The sequence below is a fragment of the Pneumocystis murina genome, assembly GCF_000349005.2.
Source record: "Pneumocystis murina B123 chromosome Unknown supercont1.10, whole genome shotgun sequence".
In the NCBI taxonomy this organism is placed as follows: domain Eukaryota; kingdom Fungi; phylum Ascomycota; class Pneumocystomycetes; order Pneumocystales; family Pneumocystaceae; genus Pneumocystis; species Pneumocystis murina.
Window position 1 is genome coordinate 74,528 of NW_017802368.1, and position 23,298 is coordinate 97,825.

General features: G+C 31.7%; 8 protein-coding genes across 8 annotated transcripts; 5 read left to right on the forward strand and 3 right to left on the reverse strand.

Annotated features, from left to right (window-relative positions):
* Positions 1-2: 2 nt before the first annotated feature.
* Positions 3-2,637, reverse strand: PNEG_03175 (aconitate hydratase, mitochondrial). The gene is made up of 7 exons (XM_007877047.1): positions 2,537-2,637; positions 2,164-2,493; positions 2,019-2,119; positions 1,787-1,974; positions 1,114-1,739; positions 156-1,060; positions 3-105 (listed from the first exon to the last, which is right to left on the reverse strand). The coding sequence occupies exons 1-7, from the start codon at positions 2,618-2,620 to the stop codon at positions 27-29; spliced, it is 2,313 nt and encodes a 770-aa protein (XP_007875238.1). The 5' UTR covers positions 2,621-2,637; the 3' UTR covers positions 3-26.
* Positions 2,638-3,402: 765 nt separating this feature from the next.
* Positions 3,403-5,603, forward strand: PNEG_03176 (hypothetical protein; the record flags this gene model as incomplete). Its single annotated transcript, XM_007877048.1, has 9 exons — positions 3,403-3,599; positions 3,657-3,768; positions 3,818-3,905; positions 3,949-4,118; positions 4,168-4,309; positions 4,362-4,577; positions 4,620-5,071; positions 5,124-5,209; positions 5,266-5,603. The coding sequence occupies exons 1-9, from the start codon at positions 3,419-3,421 to the stop codon at positions 5,601-5,603; spliced, it is 1,785 nt and encodes a 594-aa protein (XP_007875239.1). The 5' UTR covers positions 3,403-3,418.
* Positions 5,604-6,117: 514 nt separating this feature from the next.
* PNEG_03177 (elongation factor 3) lies at positions 6,118-9,341 on the forward strand. The gene has a single exon (XM_007877049.1). It carries the CDS (start codon positions 6,137-6,139, stop codon positions 9,299-9,301), a length of 3,165 nt encoding a protein of 1,054 aa, XP_007875240.1. The 5' UTR covers positions 6,118-6,136; the 3' UTR covers positions 9,302-9,341.
* A 99-nt stretch (positions 9,342-9,440) lies between these two features.
* On the reverse strand, positions 9,441-10,434 carry PNEG_03178 (hypothetical protein; the record flags this gene model as incomplete). The annotated part of the gene is made up of 2 exons (XM_007877050.1): positions 9,441-9,775; positions 9,824-10,434. The coding sequence occupies 2 exons, from the start codon at positions 10,432-10,434 to the stop codon at positions 9,568-9,570; spliced, it is 819 nt and encodes a 272-aa protein (XP_007875241.1). The 3' UTR covers positions 9,441-9,567.
* Positions 10,435-10,573: 139 nt separating this feature from the next.
* On the forward strand, positions 10,574-12,203 carry PNEG_03179 (hypothetical protein). The gene is made up of 11 exons (XM_007877051.1): positions 10,574-10,682; positions 10,730-10,953; positions 11,004-11,033; positions 11,081-11,110; positions 11,155-11,252; positions 11,295-11,324; positions 11,370-11,532; positions 11,576-11,616; positions 11,658-11,857; positions 11,901-12,074; positions 12,118-12,203. The coding sequence occupies exons 1-11, from the start codon at positions 10,591-10,593 to the stop codon at positions 12,158-12,160; spliced, it is 1,125 nt and encodes a 374-aa protein (XP_007875242.1). The 5' UTR covers positions 10,574-10,590; the 3' UTR covers positions 12,161-12,203.
* Positions 12,204-12,473: 270 nt separating this feature from the next.
* Positions 12,474-18,470, reverse strand: PNEG_03180 (hypothetical protein; the record flags this gene model as incomplete). The annotated part of the gene is made up of 4 exons (XM_007877052.1): positions 12,474-12,969; positions 13,012-15,809; positions 15,852-18,112; positions 18,167-18,470. The coding sequence occupies 4 exons, from the start codon at positions 18,468-18,470 to the stop codon at positions 12,486-12,488; spliced, it is 5,847 nt and encodes a 1,948-aa protein (XP_007875243.1). The 3' UTR covers positions 12,474-12,485.
* A 564-nt stretch (positions 18,471-19,034) lies between these two features.
* PNEG_03181 (hypothetical protein) lies at positions 19,035-20,891 on the forward strand. Its single transcript, XM_007877053.1, has 2 exons — positions 19,035-19,761; positions 19,810-20,891. The coding sequence occupies exons 1-2, from the start codon at positions 19,082-19,084 to the stop codon at positions 20,708-20,710; spliced, it is 1,581 nt and encodes a 526-aa protein (XP_007875244.1). The 5' UTR covers positions 19,035-19,081; the 3' UTR covers positions 20,711-20,891.
* Positions 20,892-21,029: 138 nt separating this feature from the next.
* On the forward strand, positions 21,030-23,290 carry PNEG_03182 (hypothetical protein). Its single transcript, XM_007877054.1, has 7 exons — positions 21,030-21,054; positions 21,097-21,197; positions 21,245-21,703; positions 21,751-22,165; positions 22,232-22,326; positions 22,373-23,091; positions 23,137-23,290. Coding segments are annotated over exons 1-7 (1,797 nt in total). The 5' UTR covers positions 21,030-21,047; the 3' UTR covers positions 23,138-23,290.
* The last annotated feature ends 8 nt before the right edge of the window (positions 23,291-23,298 follow it).

Genomic DNA, 23,298 nt, shown 5'->3' on the forward strand with positions numbered 1-23,298 from the left:
TTCCAAAATCAATTTATCAAAATGCATTAATTATTTTTTAATGAAGCCATATAATTTAAAGCAGAACCAGCTTTAAACCATTCTATTTGCTGCTTATTGAATGTTCTTATAGAGATCTAATCAATATATAAGGAAAATAAAAAAGAAGAACTTACGAGTTTAACACAGCTTCCCAAACTTCACCATTTTTAGGGTGAACACGAAGTATTAAATCTTTTCCTTCAGCAAATTCAGTCAAACCAATTATATCTAGTCTATCATCAGAAGAAATTCTATCATAGTCAGATTCACAAGCGAATGTTAAAGGAAGCATTCCTTGCTTCTTCAAATTAGTTTCATGGATACGAGCAAATGATTTAGCAATAATTGCACATCCTCCTAAGTGTCGTGGTTCTAAAGCAGCATGTTCCCGACTTGAACCTTCTCCAAGATTCGAATCACCAATAACCACCCATTTAATACCTTTAGCTTTATATGCACGTGCTACATCCGGAACCTTTTCATATTTACCAGACAATTGATTTTTTACTTTGTTTAGTTCACCATTTTCTGCATTAACAGCACCAATATACATATTATTTGAAATGTTATCTAAATGGCCACGGTACTTAAGCCATGGACCTGCCATACTAATATGATCCGTTGTCGTTTTTCCTTTACATTTTATCAAAATAGGCATATTGAGAGGATCTTTTCCATCCCATTTTTCAAATGGTTCTAATAACTGTAGTCTTTCACTTGAAGGATCAATATTTACACTAATAGAAGAACGATCCTCTGGAGGTGCTTGATACATATTTTCCCCTAAATCATAACCCTTAGAAGGCAATCCTTCTCCATTAGGAGGAGATAACTTAAATTCTTTCCCATCGGCACCCATTAATGTATCAGTTATTGGATTAAATGATAGATCTCCTGCAAACACCATAGCTGTTACAATATCAGGAGAAGAAATAAATGCATGTGTTGAGGAATTAGCATCATTTCTTCCAGCAAAATTTCTATTATAACTCGTAATAATAGAATTCCTTTCGCCCTTTTTAACGTCTCTTCTATCCCACTAATAATGTTAGAATAGCTAGTTTTTTTTTTTTTTTTTTTTTGCTTTCAAACCTGTCCAATACAAGGCCCACAAGCATTGGCTAATACAACACCACCAACATCTTCAAGAATTTTCAAGTAACCATCTCTAACAATAGTTGCACGAATCTGTTCGCTTCCAGGTGTAATCGTAAATTTACTTTTAACAGTTAAACCATGATCATAGGCATCCTTTGCAATAGAAGCAGATCGACTCATATCCTCATAACTTGAATTCGTACAAGATCCAATAAGACCAACTTTCAATTCGGAGGGCCAATTATTTAATTTAATAGCTTCTTTAAACTTAGAAATAGGCGTAGAAAGATCCGGTGTAAATGGTCCATTAATGTGAGGCTCAAGTTCAGACAAATTGATCTCAACTATCTTGTCATATTCGCAACCTTCATCTGCCGACAAAATATGTGAATAGTTATCTAAATGATCCGCAAGATATGAACGTCTAGTTGCCACCAAATATTCTCTCATTCGCCTATTATAAGGAAACAAGGACGTGGTTGCACCAATTTCAGCACCCATATTACAAATTGTACCCATACCAGTACATGATAAAGATTCAACCCCTGGTCCAAAATACTCAATAATAGCACCTGTACCTCCTTTAACCGTAAAAATTCCCGCTACTTTAAGAATAACGTCTTCAAAAGTATTTAATCTCTTTTATAAACAAAAATCTAAAGACTACCTTTTGGTGAAGTCCATCCACCCAACTTTCCTGTTAATTTTACACCAAAAATTTTTGGACATTTTAACTCCCATGGGATATCAATCATTACATCTACAGCATCTGCACCTCCAACGCCAATAGCTACCATTCCTAAACCACCTGCATTCGGTGTATGAGAATCCGTGCCAATCATTAATCCACCTGGACTATATCTTATCAGTATCATTAATCTACTATCCAACATTTATACAATGCATAATTCTCTAAAATAATTTGATGAATAATCCCTGATCCTGGCTTCCAAAATCCAATATTGTATTTTGCACACGCACTAGACAAAAAATCATAAACCTTTCCTATATTTTAACACTTCATTTCTCACAGTCCATTTTTACCTCTTTATTAGTATTATAGGCACGAATCAAATCTTTCTTTCCATCAATTTGTGCCTCAATCAGATGATCACAATGAACTGTCGTGGGAACTGCAACATCTGAGATCCCTGAACTCATAAACTGCAATATTGTCATCTGTGCTGTAGCATCTTGACATGCTACCCTATCGGGTCGTAAACGAAGATACGACCGCCCACGTTCAATATCCTGAGTATAAGGATCATCCAAATGTCCATAAACAACCTTCTCTGCATATGACAAAGGCCGACCAAGCCTTTTTTTCACAATTTCAATATTTCTTTGCAAATGATGATAATCAATATATTTATCCTAGAAAAGCATAAGCCAAAACAAATAACAAAAGACGTCATACCTTTTCCCAATTGCTAATACGCACTTTCTGAAGAGAAGATGATGCAAAGGCTAAACGTCTAGCCTGAAAAACCATTCGACTCATTTTATAGATGATCAAGACGTTCTAAACACTCTCTATAAAAGATATTAAGACGGACTCTAAATATTAATTAGAAAAGCCAACCTTATTAAAAAAAATAAAAAAAAGTTCGGACAATAAAGATATTTAAATAAATATAAATAAATAACCTACTTAAAAATAATAAAAACATACAAAATAATTAAAATAAAGCATAAATTAAAGATAAAAATGATAATTAAAAATCTTTTATATTTCAGATAAAAACTAAATATTTAATGTATACATTTCAATCAATAATATAAGCTATTCAATAAAAATATGAAAAAAAAGAAAGCAATTCATATAGCATGATTTACAAGATGCAAATAAAATGCAAATAACATGCATATAAGATGCATACAAGATGCATATACAGGACAAATACATAGTAAAACATAAATTAAGGTATACAAGATATATAAAGCAAATAAATTTTTTTATAATATATATATATTTTTTAAAGATTCTTCACTTTTATATGAGTATCCTTTAAAAAAAAATATAAAACGCAGAATAATTTTAATAGGAATTAAAAACATTGATAAATACATTTCAAAGTATTTATATCCAGTTTGAGGTAAAAAATAACCTCAAAATCTTGATCAAAATCTTCACCTGATATATCGTTTAATATGTAGTAACTTTTTAAAATAAAGTCATTATTATTTGATTCAAATGTATTTATATATTTTGAAAAATTCTTATCAGAGTTTATATAATATGGTTTTTAACGATTAAAATTGAGATTATTCGAAGTTAATTTTTTCGACAAATAATCTTATGTTTTCAGATGTCTGCGAATATTGGATCTACATTGTTACGGCGGATTTACTTTGCCATGAAGACCAGGTGTTTCATTTGAAAGAGGTGCAAGAAATTATAAAAACTGAATTTATGTCATGGATTAAGGAATATCTATGGCATTATGAGCCTTTTAGATTAGAAATTTATGATATACCAGGTTTTAAATAGAATTTAAAGATATTTTGTAGGAAATTAATGAATAAAATATAAATAGGACCAGTCCATTTGTATGGAAAAACACATTTCCGTGAAGGAAATCAAGATGAATGGGCAATAGTATTCTTATTAAGGGAAATAACACGAAATATTAAAGACATTTATGTCAGGCATGAAATGAAGAAGTTTTTGAGAGAAATGATTAAATGAAGAAAATAGAATTATAGATTCGGATGGAGAATTTTTATTGATAGAGAGTTCAAGGAAGCTGCCTCGGTGGATAAATGAAAAAAATTCAACATATCGTGTAGGATTTAATTAAGATTTATGAAAAAGTTGATTAAACAAAGGTGTGGATGAATCAAGGACGATTATTAATAATTCCACCGGAAAATGAGAAAAAAAAGAGGGAAATTAAAGGATTAACATTATCAGAAGGACTATTTTTTTTACGAAATAAACCGGAACAATTAATACATGATGAAAAGGTAGAAAAAGAAGCATTTCGTCGGATTAAAGGGTTTGTAAAGAAAGAATGGAAAAATAAGATTTAATTAAAAATGGTTAAGATATCCAGAAAAGATAAAGGAAAATCTTCATCGAACACAAGTGATAGTACCTCGAAAAATAGCACATATTCTTCATACAGAACCGAATTTAATCTCAGCAGCAATACATGAATTTTGCCAAAGAGATCCAATATCCTTTAAGGTTTAGAAATTATAATTCGTGAAGGTAGAAAATATGCTTATTTCTCATAAAGGTATGTGAGAAAATGAAATATTTTTATCCAGAAGATATGGTATCAGTTGTTATTAAAATGACGAAAACACTATACGCACAGTTAAAAGGACAATCGTTTGAAAAGCATCCTTTATTTGATCTTTCAGGATCAAAATACGATCAAAATGTTATGGGTATGAAAATCACATGTGGATTCGAAATGTTATCAGCAAAAACACCTAAAAATCATTTTGAAGTAAGTTGTCTATAATTTAAGTATCAAGGTTCACAATACAAGTATTCTTTAAAATCAGATCCAGAATGGAAGATATTTATAAAGAAATTAAACGCAACAGGTTATTTCGAAAATGAAAAAGAAGGTTCAGAAAAGTACAAATCGCTAGAAAAACATGCAGAAAAATGCTTTTTAAGATCATGCCCGTCTAACCCTCCTATTACAAATGACCCAGTATTACAAATATTCGATATTTTAAAACATCCTCTTCCAACAGACGAAGAAATTGCAGAATGGCCTAATACATATGACAGTGACAGCTTTTTACATGTAAGCCCGGAAGAACTGGATGAATTGATGCGTTTAAAAACCGAAATTTCTTCAGATGAAGACAATATTGAAGAAATGCCAAAACATAAACCTATTTCAAATAAACCAGTCAAATCATTGATAGAGAAATTCGAAGATTTTGTAAATAATGAAAATGCAGGGCTTTATGGTGTAGAAGTGGAATGGTAAGCATATTTTTAAGTAATATAAATATACCTTTCTTAATAATAATAAAAGCGATTCTTTTACAGATAATACAACTACTGATAGTGATATAAGTTTTGATGCAGATGAATTCATAAAAATCATGAAAGAAACATTAGGTAAAGGAAAAATAAGTGATGCTTTCACATTTTATTTCTAAAATATACTTATTTAGATTTTTCAGACGAACCAATGACAGAAATCAAAGATGAAAAAATACAAAATGAATCACTACAAAATGAACAGGAAGAAGATAAACTTGAACTTAAAGATTTTATGAATGCTATGGATACAGAACTTTTGTCTACAACTCTAAAAGATTCGTTTTCAAATCTACCAAGCGATACGGTTGATTCTATAAATGAACAAGACAAAATCGATGCAAACATGCATTATAATCTACTTAAAAATCTCTATGAAAGTGTTAATGGCCAACAAGATGCAACAGGACCGGCAAATACAATGTTGAAAAGTATGCATCTTTCATTGCCATCAACACATCTACCAACATAGATGATTTTTCATTTTTTTATAATAAAAACAATTATAATCATTTATTTTTTTCAAAGAAATTATATCTTAATTCATATTTGGTACAGTAACATTTATTTTTCAACTAAAGTTATGCATCCTCTTTACGATGCTAAGCATAAAGAACTCTCATAATATTATCACATTTTATTCTACACAAAACTCAAGCAAATTATACTCAAACCTATTCGATATACGTGATATAACTTCTCAAAAATATACATAGTTTGATACTTAATTTTTTCTTCTTGATCTAACTTATTCATATCTTTAATATTATCAACTACAAAAACTCTATTCAAACAAAACTAACATATATAAATCGCCCTTCTATAAAAATAGATTCAAACAAAGGCAAAACAATTATCTAATTATCAATCAGCTGTTTCTTTTATTCATTTGCTTTTTTCGGGATCAACAACCTATCACAAAATTAAGATCGATCTTTAATATTTTTGATTTTTTTTTTTTTTCGATTTTGTTGCTTAATTTATTCTAAAATATCAGCAGAACATATGTTACCAGTAGTGGAAACAACTGAACAAACACACGTGCCAGGGAATGTAGTATCTCCTAAAGTTTTAATGGATTTAATACCAAAATTAAAAATTTCAATTCGAGAAACGGATAAAAATGAAACAATAAAAAGTTCAGAGCAACTTTCGGTTCTTTCATGGGATGCAGATGTTTGCGAAAGATTATATAATACGTTGAAAGAGCAAATTGAATCGAAAGATACATCGATGCGAGAACAAGCATTAAAAGCATTGTCATTAACATTGGATACAATAAATCAAAGGGTTGAGCCATATATGGTGCAGTTATTACCAGAGGTTTTAAAGCGGGTTGGTATTGACAAGGTGGCAACAATCCGAACAGAAGCAGCCATAGTTGCAGAAGGCATTATTAAGACGATGAATTCATATGCAATTAAAACAATGCTTTTTTATATCACGGATTCTATTAAAACATCAGGAAAATGGATGGAAAAGATGTGCGCGTTCCGATTATTGGATATGTTGGTTGAAAAGGCTCCATGTCAGATGTCATATCGACTTCCGGAATTAATTCCTGTTTTATCAGAATCTATGTGGGATACAAAAACGGAAGTCAAAAATCAAGCACGCAAGACGATGGCCAACGTCTGTTCATTAATATCTAATCCAGATATTGATAAGTTTATTCCAGTTCTTATTGATTGTATCGCCCAACCAGAAAAAGTTCCAGAAACCATTCATACACTTGGTGCAACAACATTTGTTCAAGAAGTACATGCATCAACGTTGTCTATTATGGTTCCTTTGCTTTACAGAGGTCTAAATGAACGCGAAACAGCAATTAAACGGAAATCTGCAGTAATTATTGACAATATGTGCAAGCTTGTTGAAGATCCTTATATTATTGCTCCATTTTTACACAAGCTAATACCAACTCTTGAACATATTAAAGAAACTATTGGGGACCCTGAATGCAGAGCAGTAGTTAACCGTTCTTTAGCTACGTTAATTCGTGTTGGGAATATTAAAGAAGGAAAAATACCTGAAATCTTGAATATCAGTGAACCAAAAAATTGTATGGAGACACTTCTTTCAATTCTTAAAGGGCAAGAACTAGTACCAACATCAGATGTCTATTTGAATTATATTTCATGTATAGCATCTCAGCTTATCGATGAAAAAAACAATGAAATCGTTGATTGGAATGTTAACATTTCTCCATATCTACAACCTATTATACTCAAGGCTGATATTAATTATATCATCGATCAATTTAGGAAACGATCTATTTCAAGCTTCCATAGTTCTTCAATTGAGTTAGAAGAGGAAGAAGGAGAAGATTTATGTAATTGCGAATTTTCTCTTGCATACGGTGCAAAAATTCTTTTAAATAGAACATTCCTAAATCTCAAACGTGGTTATAGATATGGTCTTTGTGGACCTAATGGTTCCGGAAAGTCCACTCTTCTTCGTGCTATCTCTAACGGTCAAGTCGAGGGATTTCCTACAGAACTAAAAACAGTATATGTCGAACATGATATCGATGATACGGAATCAAAAACATCTGTTATTGATTTTATAGCAAATGATCCATCAGTCATTGTTAAGGATAGACAGGAAGCAATAGATTCACTTTTAAGCCATTCTTTTACAAACGATATGCTTTCAATTCCTATTTCCTGTCTTTCAGGTGGCTGGAAAATGAAATTAGCTCTTGTTCGTGCTATGCTTCAACATGTCGACATTTTATTGTTAGATGAACCCACGAACCATTTGGACTTAAAAAATGTTGCATGGCTTGAGAATTTCCTAACTACACAAACTCATATTACTAGTATCATTGTTTCACACGATTCCGGCTTCTTGGATAACGTCGTTCAAGCTATTATTCATTATGAACATTTTAAACTTAAAAAATATATGGGTAATATGAGTAAATTTATTACGCTAGTCCCATCTGCTCGATCTTATCAAGACATCTCTAAATCTGAAATCGAGTTTGCATTTCCAGAACCAGGTTACTTAGAGGGTGTTAAGACTAAGCAGCGTGCTATCTGTCGTATGCGAGACATAGAATTTCAATACGAAGGAACTAGTGAACCTCAAATTAGAAATGTTTCGCTTCAAGTTTCTTTATCATCACGTATTGCTGTTATAGGTCCCAATGGCGCTGGAAAGTCTACATTAATTAAAATTCTTTGTGGTGAACTTGTTCCACAAAAAGGTGAAGTTTGGTGTCATCCTAATCTTCGGATTGCATATGTTGCCCAAGCTGCATTTACACACCTTGGCTCTCATGAAAATAAAACGCCGTCCGAATACATCCAATGGAGGTACCGAACTGGCGAAGATTCTGAAACCATAGATAGAGCTTCTCGACAATTAACAGAAAACGATGAGATTCATATGAACAAAATTTTTAAAATTAATGGAACCAGTAGAAGAATTCAAGGAATACATTCTCGAAGAAAACTTAAAAACTCGTACGAGTACGAATGTTCATTTCTTCTTGGAGAAAATGTTGGGGAAAAAAACGAGCGATGGGTACCATTAAATAGTATGAATAATGAATGGTTGCCACGAAGTGAATTGATAGAATCGCATTCCAAAATGATCGCAGAGATTGACATGAAAGAAGCTCTAAAGTTTGGATCTTTTCGTCCTTTAGTTCGTAAGGAAATTGAAAAACATTGCGAAAATTTTGGGCTCGATGCAGAAATTGTTACGCATTCAAGAATCAAAGGCTTATCAGGTGGTCAAAAAGTTAAACTGGTCCTTGCAGCAGGATCATGGTTAAAACCGCATGTTATTGTTTTAGATGAGCCCACGAATTATCTTGATCGTGATTCTTTAGGTGCTCTTTCTAAAGCTCTTAAAAGTTTCGAAGGAGGAGTTGTTATCATTACGCATTCAGTCGAATTTACAAAAAATCTTACTGAAGAAGTTTGGAGTGTGCAAAATGGACAAATGACACCATCAGGACATAATTGGGTTCAAGGTCAAGGAACAGGACCTAAGCTTCAAGAACAAGATGAAGAGGATACGTTTGATGCATTAGGCAACAAAATTGAGGCGAAAAAGAAGGTCAAAAAATTAACCAGTTCCGAATTAAGAAAGAAAAAAAAGGAACGCATGGCTAGACGTAAAAAAGGCGAAGATGTCTTTTCTAGCGAAGATGATTAGGAAAAAAGCCCGCCCAAGTCCTAATTTAATAAAATAAAATATCCAATATTTATTATCTATTCTTCAAACTTTCATTATATTTGTTCTTTTTACTTTTCAAATGTTTAATAGTAATTACAATACTCAAAGTTTTAAAATTATGCTGCTTTCAATAAAAAAATCTCAATAAAAGATAAGTTAGATCAAAATCAAATGCTATATAATTTAACGTTACTAAACAAAAAAAACTATAAAAATGCCTTTAAAAGATTTAATATATAAATACATTAACTAATCATTTCCATGTTTTTCCTAGCTTCCATTTTCAAAATAGCTGTAATAATTTGTAATTGTATCGGTTTCAAGATTTTAAGTTTTCCTTCTGACGAAATAATAAATCCTGCACAGCCAATTCGGCAAAGTTCAAGCTTATTAAAATCAATCGTTGTTTGTTCAAATAAATATTTTTTTAAGCCTTCAAAAAACCCAAGCTCTCTATTTAACATTTTATAAAAAAATACCATTTTGAATCTAAAAACAAACCTTTCTCTCCATATTAACATATCTCGCCCTTTAACACCTACTATTATTCGACGCAGTCCTTTAATCGACTTCGTCAAAAACATCAATTCCAAAGGTTGACAAGCATCATCCGTTGCTGGATCAACTGATTTAACATACATTTGTAATAAGTCTATTAATGTCATCGATTTTAATTGAAAAGGCATCGCCCACGAATCAAATCGACTTGTTAAGTAATTCAATACTACCTGGAGCAATTCTCCAGGAATACGCGAAATAAGCAACGGAAATTCTCTCCATCCTTCCTTTTTTTCCGATAAAGATACTAATAAACATGTATATGTTATAGATTTTCCTAACGTCTGATCTCCTGCAAATAAAAAATGAAGCCAAATACATGAACCAAGACCTTCATGAGGCGCAATTAAATTCCACCGACACATTTCAATGACTGGTAAACGTGGTAATCTTGTTCTACGAATAATATCTAATAAATCTCTTGAATATGTCATTAAACAGTCCTCTGAAAAATTAAAAAAAGGTGTTAATCTTGTCAATGTCATTGAATGATTAAACCAATTAAAAGAACTTTCTAAAGATTCTCCAAAAGTACTTTCAAAATGAAGATTCATCTTAATTTAATTTATAATTTTAAACTTTTTCTTAACTTCTTAAGAAAAATTTAAACAAAATCTTAAGAAATTGTAAGCCAAGTCTAAATTATATTAAAATAATCTTAAGATTTCTTAAGATCGATCTTAACGTCAAGAAAAAAATAAAGAAAAATCATGAGTTATCCAGGCTCAAGATATCATAAACACCACCCAAATACACCGAGTTGCAAGAATAATTATGTATATTCAGGATTTGCTTCAAATATGTATTTTTTTGAGGAAATATAGACATTTTTTAATAATATTTTTATAGGGCACCAGAAGCCCAAAGACCTTATGGATATTATAATACAGCTCCTAATACATCAGTTGTTTATCAGTATGGAGTGCCGGCACATGGAAATCAAGTGAATATGGCAGGGCAAATGGTCTATCCATACAATTTTCAATATTCCAATTGTTCGGGCAAAAAAAAGGCATTATTTATTGGTATTAACTATATAAATACATCTAGACAGCTTTCAGGGTGCATTAATGGTAGTAAAGAATAGTTTTTGTGAGTTTTTAGGTTATTAAAATGGTTTTAGACGTAAATAATATTTCACAATTTATTCGAGGTAATATAATTAAAAAAATACAAAAGATCATTACTAAAGTAGAAAAGAACGATATTCATATCATATTGATGACATGGGTATTTTTATTTTTTTTTTTTGATATTGATTAATACTTGATTAGTTTTCCTCACAGATAATCAAACAAATCCTCGTTCTATTCCAACTAAAAGAAATATTATTGATGCAATGTCATGGCTTGTTAAGGATGCTAGACCGAATGCATGTTGAGACATTTTTTATATTTTTCTTACAAATATATAGGATAGTCTTTTTTTCCATTATAGTGGTCATGTATATTTTTATTATTTAACTGGATGAAAAATTTATTTTGTTTAGGGAGGTCAAATAGATGATTTTGATGGAGATGAAGAAGATGGAAGCGATGAAGTAATATACCCAGTCGATTTTAATCGAGCAGGTTATATTACGGATGACCAAATGCACAATATTCTTGTTAGACCTTTACCTCCTGGCTGTCGTCTTACTGCCATATTTGATTGTATTTTTTTTTTTTTTAACTAATATATATTAAAAATATCTAGGCTGTCATTCTGGTTCTATTTTAGATTTACCATTTACTTATGTAAATAAAAACAAAAATAGGAACAAATTAACATTTTTTAGTCCACAGAAGGAAAACTCAAAGAGCAAAATCTTCTATCAGATTCAGCAAATAAAATATTAAGAGAAGGGCCATCAGCAAGAAATATGATGGGGATTACTTCATCTATTTTTAAAGTATTTAAAAGAGCTACAGGTTCTGATAACAGTATGCAAGCAAAATATGCGAAAGCGTCACCTGCAGATGTAATTATGTTTTCAGGGTATTTTAAATATTTTTTAGTAAATCAACTAATTCTATAATAGCTGCAAGGATTCTCAAACTTCAGTCGATACATGTATAAGAAACCAAGCTACAGGTGCAATGAGTTGGGCTTTTAAAAATGCACTTTTAAAGATGCCATATCAATCATATTTACAACTATTGAATTCCATCAGATTTGAATTGTCTCAAAAATATGACCAAAAACCCCAATTAAGGTAATTATAATTTTCTAAAAATTATAATTAATATATTTATTAGCTGTTCTCATCCTATCGATTTAAATCGTATCTTTATTTTATAATAACTTAATTCATGTATGACTTAATAATAAACAAATTTATACCCCCCTAATATTAAACTATATCCACTATATTTCAGCGCACTTAATGTTATAAATTTATGAGGAAAATAACATCTATTAAATTGTTTAATATAAATACAGCCCTTTTTAAATCAAACTAGCTAAACTTTTAATTTACTGATACGAATTTGCTACTAAACCAAAGAAATGAACTATGTGAAACAAAACTCTATATAACCATATGCATATTTCTTTCAAACAATTTAACCATGTATTATGTAAATCAGAATTAGTCATAAAAATTTCAGTATTTTTTTGATAATCGTCAGTATATAAACAATTTATAGGTTCCATTAGAATTTCCTGGTCTAGTGGTTCTACCGGTTGCGCCTCTTGGATCATTAGAAGGCTGAATAAGTCCCAAGTTTTTAAGAAAAGCAATATTATTAAGAGATTTCGGAAATTTAGAATGCCCTAAAGCTGGAACAAGGATAATCATAAGAAAAAGTAAAAAGAGACCAAAGAACAAAGTCGCATATCGACGAACAATCCTTTTTCGAAGCTTATTTTGTTTCAATGAAAATATAGGTGGTCGAATTTGTCGAGAAGGTCGAAGCCAAAATAGAAGCATAGAATGCCAGCGATCAATATAAGGTATAGCCAATATAGGTGTTAGAATAAATAACAATAGATGTCCAAGACAAAAATCGGCAGCAAAAAGAGATAACTCTATAACTTTGCAAACAAATTCTCGGGCAGGTTGAGACATAGCATAAACACCTAAATTATTACTATACCATCGTCCCGTCCTAAAATTGTAAAACTTAAATTTCTTTAAACAATATACTTACCACCATGCCAAATTGGACCCATCATGTTTAAATTCACGAGTAAGAATCATTATTGTTAACATCTTTAAGAAAGCTCGTTGAAGAGATATCATAGTAACTAATCCTAAAATAGTTTTAGAGAAAGACCATCCTTCTAAAAACCATAAAACTTCAAAAAATGTCACCAAGATTATTACAGCTATTGCGTGAGAAATAGTCGCTAAAACAGCCCCAAATTTCTTGCAACAAATAGTTAAAATTGGACCCATACAGCACGCCATACCGAAAAACACAAAGGCAACCATTGCATTAACACAGATCGGCGCAAATGACACAATTGCAATACGAATCAAAGGATTTGATCCATTTTTAGCGGGATTCGATTTACCGAATGGCTCAAATCCAGGCCGTGAATTTATAAAACAATATGGAACAAGTGATAAAAGTACCAAGATCATTGGTCCAATGACTTCACTAAAAAAAACATTACTAAATCCAGCTCTAGGAATATCTCCTGAAAGTTTTTCTGATGGCTGCCCAAGTGCTTTTCGTTTAAACCCAGTTATCCTAGTTCTGGATAAACGACAATAACCTATCCAAGAATTTGCATGTGACCTAGAGTTACCGCGGGATAGCCAACGAATAAATTCCCTATAATCCACAAAGAAATCTGTCCATGAAAATTGATGTGGATTAAAAATAAATGGAGATATACAAAGAGCCAATACTGAAACCCAAAAGTACACTAAATGAGGTATCCACATCGTAACCGTCGCAAACAAAAGCATAATAAGGGTACGAGAACCCAAATATATAGATGCACCGGCAAATCTTGAAAAAAGAATCGAAAAAGGAATTCTAGTAGTGGCAAATCCACGACCAGTACCAATATATCGAGCACCACCAAATGCAAGATTCTGAAGTAAAGAATTAGCATAGATTTGAGAAACGAACACTTCGAATAAAGGAGACAAAGAACCAAAATGCTTAGCAAGTCGTGTAGAAGCCCTCCATACCCCCCTTTCAGTCAATTCTTGAACAACCAAGGGTATGAATGCAATAAAAAAAACGATAAATATAGAAATAATACTACGCTTTATCCAATCAAGTACAGGAGCAAGAGAATAACACCCCACCGGAAGATATGGATCTGTTATAGGCTGTCCTCGACGAGGCCTACATATAAGCAAAATATTATACATTGATCCCAAATTTATCATAACAATCATAAGTAATTGTACCGAAAGAATAATAAAAAGATTATTGATATGAAATCCAGGATGAGCATAATAAAACGACAAAAACCTATCCAGTGGAAGTTGCGTGCCAAGATAATAATATTCTCTAGAAAGCATTTGTTCACCCATTCCTGTGCCAACCTTTGTAGTAAAATTTAAAATAGAACCAAATCCAAGATCACGACCCTTTCCACACTGATAATATTCACAATGCTTAATACGGCCGCCTCTAAGTAATGCAGTCATGCCAGCATATATATCTTCATTGAGATGTAAACCTTTCTGAGCCTTTGAAACACCCCCTCTAGTAGTCATAAAAGGGCCATTCAAGAAATCAGGATGACCATAATGAAGCTTCCCTCCAATCTGAGCTAAAGTACGAGCAAACAATGTTCCAAAAGTTTGTTCTTTTCCTGCAGCTACGTCACCCAAAACACCTATATTTTCCGAAAAAATGTATTCTCGAGCACCTAAAATAGCCACCGGATTAGCAGCACTTGAAACTTCATTCGGATTATACGGCGACTCTTCTATAGGAGTCATTTCTTCAAATTCGGCCAAAACCGAACGAATTTTTAAGCATTCTTCCAGATAATTATCTTGATTAGCATCAATAAGCTGAATGTATTCACCGCGATAAAATATGATTGCATGATTCTGATTATCACTTTTACCATCGCCAAGAATAGGATTACCAGATAATTGAATTCTAAATTTCGGCCGTCGTTTACCATTTTCCATAATTTCTGAATAACCATCGATTAAAGAAGAGTATATTTTCGGTTCATCACCTTCATTCATCGGAGGCTCTTCATCTAAATATGCAATCTGAAGATCTGGATAAGCCCGAAGAAGAAATTCCGTATTTTCCAACTCTTCTTTACTAAATTTGAAAAACCGTTGCATTGATATAACAAATTTAAATTTTCTACGCGCCATCCTTTCTAATTCATGTTCCAATTTATCAGTATTTCCACCAAACATTTGAACAACATCTGGATTTTCAACACGATAAAGAAGCTTAATAGCACGTGAATAGTTCATAAACCCAGAAACAGTTCTATATAAAGTTTGAGAGCGTAATGATGCCCAAATACGTGTTCTCAATGTATATTCTGGCGCAGAAGACTTAAACCCAACACAATAAAAAGGTAAATCATCTATCTTGCTTTTTACCGTATCTTTTTCATCTTTATCAAAAGGGACTCCTCCATTATAAAGTGAAGTCTCTTCTGCTAATATCTTAGTATCCTTAACAAAACAATCCCATTCTACAGGATGCAATTGTTTAAGATATTCTAGTAGTGTTACTCTTGATAATTGGTCATCCTCACGAATAATCTCCCTTAAAGAATATAAAATCTTTTCACCATAATGAGGAACAAGAACAGTAAAAGTAGGCATATTGTCAACAGGAAGTGGCTCAGGAATTGGAGTAGAAAGAGATTGAGCAAAAAATGAAATACGACGTTCTGCTTCACTATGTGAAGGAAAAAACTCCGTTTTAAAAGAATGATCCTCTTGCGATATGAAAAATGTTGGTGCCCTTAATGTTCTTTTTCCTTCTTGTTCAGAAGGAACCTACATATATTAAAAAAAGTCAATATAATACTACATTCATACCTGATGATATAATAACTTTTGAACATGATCAATCGCAAGAAGATGTTCACGATACATCGATATAACAACGGCATTCCAAACTTGTGAAATAAGAACTTTAGGTTTATATTTTATTTCCATATCATTTGTGGCCAAAATCTTAGAATAAATCCTTTTCGGCATTCTTGAGAATATATTTCTCCAAGGAGTCCATATAGAAACTCCTAAATAAAATGATCTGGCGACAGAACAAATAGTATTCCAGATAATATACCATAAATATGTATCTAAAAAGAATAATACCAGATCAGTGATATACATTATTCCAAGAGTAATCTTAGCTTGGTACGGACAAAGTGCAGAACCAAGATATCGAATACCACAATGACCTATAGTCATAGTGTTAAGATATCTAATAGGATCTCTCAAAGAAAGAGACAAGAAGAAATAGGATTCAGCAAACTTACAAGCAAACACTGCTATCCAAAGACCATAGCTAAGCCATAAGTCATTGCCCTTCAATTTAGCAAAATTAGCGGTAAAAGTTTGACTTGCAACATAACGTCGTGTTTTTTTATATAAATAATTCCCAAACAAACCTCCTAAAGGCATGATTGCAAAAAACAAAAACGTAAATATTGCAATCAAAAAGTGCATAATACTTATAAGTGTTGTGACGACGCTGACATTCGGTTTCCATTGAGCAAATTTTATTACATATACACCAGGTGCAACATTGATAATCAAAAATAAAATAAGAAATAATAAACGCCTAGTTAGATGCTGAGCACCAGGCCATCTCCGAGGAACATATGCCCATTCGGCTAAAGTGGCAATAATCATCAATAATGAAGCAACACCACCACCAAAACCAACAGCACTCATACGGTAGGCAAAAGGCGGTTGATTATCGAGAGATTGCTGATAATTATGAGTATAAACGGTTGGTGAATTTGCTGCCGTATAAAACCAATATACAGTTATATGAATAATCCAAATTCGATTAAAATTAGTGAATAAATGAAACCAACTTCGAGTTTCGCGATAAGTTTTAAAAAATGCTTTCTTCCATACTACATCTTTAAACCTAGGATACCTTTGATCCAAAGGCAAATCGACCATACGAGTTTTATCAGAGAGGACTATACGTTCAATACCCTCTGGATACCAAAATAATTGATTAATATCATCATAACCAATAATTTTATTATGATCACGCTCACGACGAACATATCTCCCATTAATGATTTCATAACCTTGATCACGCATATACGTATAAAGGGGTGTAATAACATCATTAAGATATGATCCTTCAGGAGCTGGCTCGACCATTGCCTGACATTGTGGAGAATTCAGATAATCATTAGCACATTTGAAAATGAAACAAAGGCATTCAGGAGTAAATCGAACTTGATTCGCTTCACCCCAACAAAGTAAATAAAGGGCTAGTTCTCTAGCCCGATCATATTGACTCATTTGAGTGCACCTAGTCTTCCATCGATATATCGCAGATTCTAAGGAATTATCACCATCAAGTGCCTGCAAGATATTTTTTGAAGCAGAATTTTTTTGAAATTTTTTAGAAGATTTTTGTGAATAACTTGATTTTCTATTTTTTCCAAGGTCCATATTAGAAAATCCAACCGCATCATCTAAATCAAACTGTGCAGCAAAATACCAATTCCTATAATTCGCATTATCTCCACCAATATAATCTGCATGAAGAGAAAGTAATGCTTGATTAGGTGTCATTCGACTGGCACGTGAATCCAAAAGTACCATCATATGATCATACATGTTTCGCATAGAATCCCTTTGAAATCCAAATTTATTCGTAAGATCAATAAAAATGTCCTCAATTTCTTCTTTAGAAACAGGTATTTGATTTTCTGCGGTCCATGCTGGGTAAGGCTCGCGAGACCTCGCAGACGTCATCATAGCCGCCTGATTATAGTACATACCATAAATTGGCGTACTTGCACCAGAAGAACGATTTCCTGTATACGATATCTGAGAATCCGGACGATATCCACGTTGCCGAGATGCCATTTGATTCAAAGATTCCGTACTAGGTCCATACGATCGATATCGTTCATCGAATCGACCATATGAATCAAATTCAGCTGCACGAGCCATATCCGAACGCATTGTAAAATCAGAAAACGTTTCTGATCCTTCTGACGAACCTCTACGCTTCCCCTTACGATCATACATATGATATTCATCTTGCCCTTCGAAATACTGAAGAGGACGCTGATCCGCCATAGGAACACCGTAAGGATCTATCATAAAAACATAAATTGACATCATTACTTCTTAAATAAAAATAATTATACCATATGTATCTGCAATATACGCATCTTGAGGATAATCATAATACCTATCCTCCTGACGATAATATCCATCTTCTCCACCATTATACATCTCTCGACCTTGCCCATCATACATAACCCCTCCACTATCATATTCATCATAATATTCCTGTCCATATTCCGGCGCATAATATTCCCCTTGTTCATCATACACTCCTGATGCATATGAACCGTTGTTAAATCCAGAATTACCATAGCCATGCTCTCCATAATATGGACCATTTTGGCCTGGATATGATTCATCGTAATAATGCTGTTGTTGTGACATCTTTATAATAATGGCTCCTTATTCTTTTTTTTTCATCCAATAAAACGGAAAAAAGGTTGATTCGAAATGAACCAATGCCTCTATACCAACCGTCTCAGAGTCAGCCCTCAATTAATAGATTTCCACTTAATAAACCTTATTAAATACCTTTTTTCCTGCATCTTTTTTGTTTTGGTTAGGTCAGAAATTCGCGATTGTCATCGATTCCATTAACGTTGCCATGGATACATACTATCTATCGTTCTTATGATACCAAACATGTGACGTTTCAAAAATTTATTAATTTAACAACAAAACCTTTATAATCCTTATAATATATCTTATTTTATCAAAATATACACGTCTTTATATTAAAATATATATTTTAATTTATTTTTATTAAATATCTTTAATTAATATGTCATGTATGCATCAAACATTTTTTCCAATAATTATTTAAATAATTATAATATTTTTTCAATATTTTAATTAAGATTATCAAAAGTTATTATATTATATGTAATATTGAAAACGCGTTCGGAACACATTTTATCAAAAAAATCGAATCGTATACCTAATATCAGATTATCAGTGATTGGAATCGTAGTCTCATTTAAAGATTTTATCTACATATGTACTTAGATTATCAAGTATTTTACAATATTATATTTTTTTATATAATTGGATATACCTATGCACGTATACAAACGATTTATGCATATGGTAATAAGTTATTTTATTCAAATGGAACACAATTTTTTATCAAAGGAATTGCTTATCAGTCGCCATTAGAAGCAGGAGATCCTGAGCATTATAGAGATCCATTAGCAGAGCCAAATGCATGTGAACGAGATCTACGATATTTTCTGGATCTTGGGATAAATACAATTAGAGTTTATACAGTGAATCCAAAGAATAATCATGAATATTGCATGAGACTTTTTGAAAAGAACGGGATCTATGTTCTTTTAGATCTTTCAGAGCCAAGAAATTCTATTATTAGTACAGATCCATCATGGAATGTAAAACTTTTTTGGAGATATAGTCAAGTGATTGATGCGATGCACAAATATCCTAATTTGCTGGGTTTTTTTGCAGGAAATGAAGTTATTCTTGATACAGAAAATACATATTCAGCAGCATATGTTAAAGCAGCTATACGAGATGTAAAATCTTATATAAAAAGCAAAGGATACCGAAAAATTTTAGTAGGATATGCAGCAAATGATCATGAACATACGCGTATTCCATCAGCCAATTATTTTGCATGCGGGGATTCTGAATCAGCAGCCGATTTTTTTGGGATCAATATGTAATATATATTTTTATATTTAGAAGATATATACTTATTACATATTAGTTACGAATGGTGTGAACCTACATCATATGAAACGTCTGGATATAGTGATAGAGTCAATGATTTTCGTCATTATAATATTCCAATATTTTTTTCTGAGTATGGTTGCAATATTGTAAATGGAAAAATAGGTGTTCGTACTTTCAATCAAGTTCCACATATTTATTCAGAAAAAATGACACAAGTGTTTTCCGGGGGAATTGTTTATGAATGGTTTCAGAATGTAAATAACTATGGATTAGTTAATTTAATGTCAGATAATACCGTTTCCCCACGCCAAGATTACATAAATCTTAGAGAACAAATTCGTCATATTAATCCTAGACCTATTCAACGTTCAAGATATACACCAAAAAATGGTCCTCCAGAATGTCCAGTTATTGGTCAATATTGGTCTTCATCAACAAAACTTCCTCCTATACCTAATTCAGAACTTTGTACATGTGCATCTAGAGCATCTTCATGTATTGCTGTAAACGACATCACAGATACAGAAATTGCAGAAATTTTCTCATATATTTGTGGAGAAATTAATTGTAAAGGTGTATCAAAAGACAGCAAAGCAGGAGTTTATGGTGCATATTCTGTTTGCGAGCCTATAGATCAACTCAATATTATTCTTAATTTATATTATAATAAACATAAGCAAGAAAGTGCATGTAACTTTAAAGGACTTGCGTATGTAGTGACTTCTGAATCTAGTAAAACATGTTCTTCATTATTACGAATTGTAGGAATGGATGGCTCTGGTAGTATTACGGGCCCTCCTGTTGTAGCAGGTTTTGGTGAAGAAAGAGGTCCAAGAGATCGTAAAGACAGTTCAGGAAAAACTATATATCCAAATTGGAAATTAATATTTGAAATTATTACTTATTTTTTTGGAATCACTATTTTTATTGCATAACATTCGATACATATATATTATTCAATATTTTGGATATTTTGCATTCAAATATTGACAAATACTAATCAATTGCAGCATTTTAAAATGTTTTTAAATATTTTTATGCAACATATTATTTCTTATATTTAATACAATTACTAAACAAAGCTAAGTTTCATATTTTTTCAAACTATAAAATCAATATCATCAATTAATTAGAAACAATATATTTGATTAAATACATATTTATATTAAAATTATTTTTTTTGCAAAATCGCTATCATTAAGATTTAAATATTTAAATATAGAAAATAGCGTCTAATTAAACCAGATTATTTCAAAATATTAAGAGAGAAACATGCATAGTAATATGATTGAATATATTTTTAAATAATAAATCTTTTTAGGGACTCGAGATTTATATCAAAAAGATTTAAATCAAGAAACAAATTATGATACAAATTCATCAATATCAGAAATAAGGAAACGTCAATCAAGAAAAGATGATGTATTTATTATAGTTGTGCGTATAAAGAGAAGGACTTACATTTTAAGGCAATTCGACGAAAAATTGAAAATGAATTAAGTAAAAAAAGACCAACAGCAGCACGTTTACATCCATGTAAATTGGACTCTAAGACAGTATTATCATTAAAACCGTCACCTCCACTTACAGTTCAAATTGGTATTACTGTTTCAGAAGCTTCTCAATTGATGGCAGCGAAAAGAGAAGATTGTGTTTTAGTAGTCGATGATGATCAACATTTAATCGGTATTTTTACAGCAAAAGATCTTGCATTTCGTGTAGTCGGAATGGATATGGATCCGAGAAGCCTTCTTATTGAGGATATAATGACAGTAAATCCTTTGTGTGCACGAAATGATACATCAGCAACAGACGCACTTGATCTTATGGTACATAAAGGATTTAGACATTTACCCGTATGTGATGAAAACGGGAATGTTTCTGGAATATTAGATATAACAAAGTGTTTTCATGAAGCTATGAAAAAGGTTTGTATATTTTTTTGTTTAAATGAATTGTATATAACCTATACAAGGTGGAGCGCGCATATTCAAGTTCTCAGCAATTATATGATGCTTTAGAAGGAGTTCAAACAGAATGGAGTCAAATACAGCAACCAGAACAAATTTTTCAATATATTGAAACATTAAAACAAAGAATGTCCGGCCCAAATTTAGCAAGTGCATTAGATGGAACTACACCTATAACAGTAAACATACGGACTAGTGTTAGAGATGCAGCCTTCCTTATGAGGGAAAACAACACAACTGCTGTCTTGGTAATGGATCAAATGAATATTTCTGGAATTTTTACATCTAAAGATATTGTTTTACGTGTAATTGCACCTGGACTTGATCCTGCAAATTGTTCTGTAGTTCGAGTCATGACTCCTCATCCTGATTGTGCACCAATGGATATGAGTGTCCAAGAAGCTCTTAGAAAAATGGATGGTAAGTTTAATCTTTAAACTATTTTTTACTATAACTTAAAAAATGAACATTAATCTATTTTTATAGAAGGCCATTATCTCAATCTTCCTGTATTGGATCAAGAATCTCAAGTCATTGGGATGGTTGATGTTATGAAATTAACCTATCTTATTTTAGAACAAGTTCGTTAAATTTAGATTAATTTAAAAAAACAATTAATAAATTTAGATAAAAAATATTAGCTCATCAGATGGAGAAGGTCCTATTTGGAATAAATTTTGGAATACTATAGGAGAAGGAGATACTGAGTCAGTTTTATCTGATAATCAGCTTTCTGCATCTCAGCCTTATCAATCATTTTCATGTACACCTTTATCTGAAAATCAACAAAATTTACAGATTCTTTCACCAGAAGTTTCTCCAACAAAATTAACACAAAAAAATAAATGGACATTTCCCACTGAAACACCTGTTCTTTTAAACAAAAATACATTATCATTGAACCAAGCTCCATTTGTTTTTAAATTTACCTCCCCTTATGGAAAAACACATCGAATACAACATATTCCTCAAGCAGGATTTCTATCACTTAGACAAATTGTCATTGAACGTGTAAAATTAGAGCTTGATAAGCTAGGTCAAAGTGAAGATCTAGCTATCAATTTTATAGATGATGATGGAGATGTAGTAGCAATCACAACTGATGAGGATTTACTTCATGCAGTCGAGCTTGCTTATAAAAATGGTGAGGATAAAGTAAATCTTATTATTCAGCATCCGAGTATATCTATTAATCAAAAATCTACCGATTCATTATCAATTGAAAATCTAAATCATCAAAATATTCCAAAACATAGGTCAAATCTCTCCACTGGTTTCCTCATTTCGGGATCAATTGCTCTTGGTATTGCTACCATTGCTATTATTTATAGATATTCTCAAAAATGGTTTTATTTTATTCTATTTTTTTATCATGTTAACTTTAACATTAGATTCTAATCTATATATCTCTTTCTTTTTTCAAAAAAAAAAAAATAATATAAAAAAAACATTTCACTACAATATTAAAGCACAAAAAAGGGTTTATATAATCATTAATATCTTGTTTTTATATTTCACTTATATTCTAGTTATTGACTATTTTTTTTCGTAAA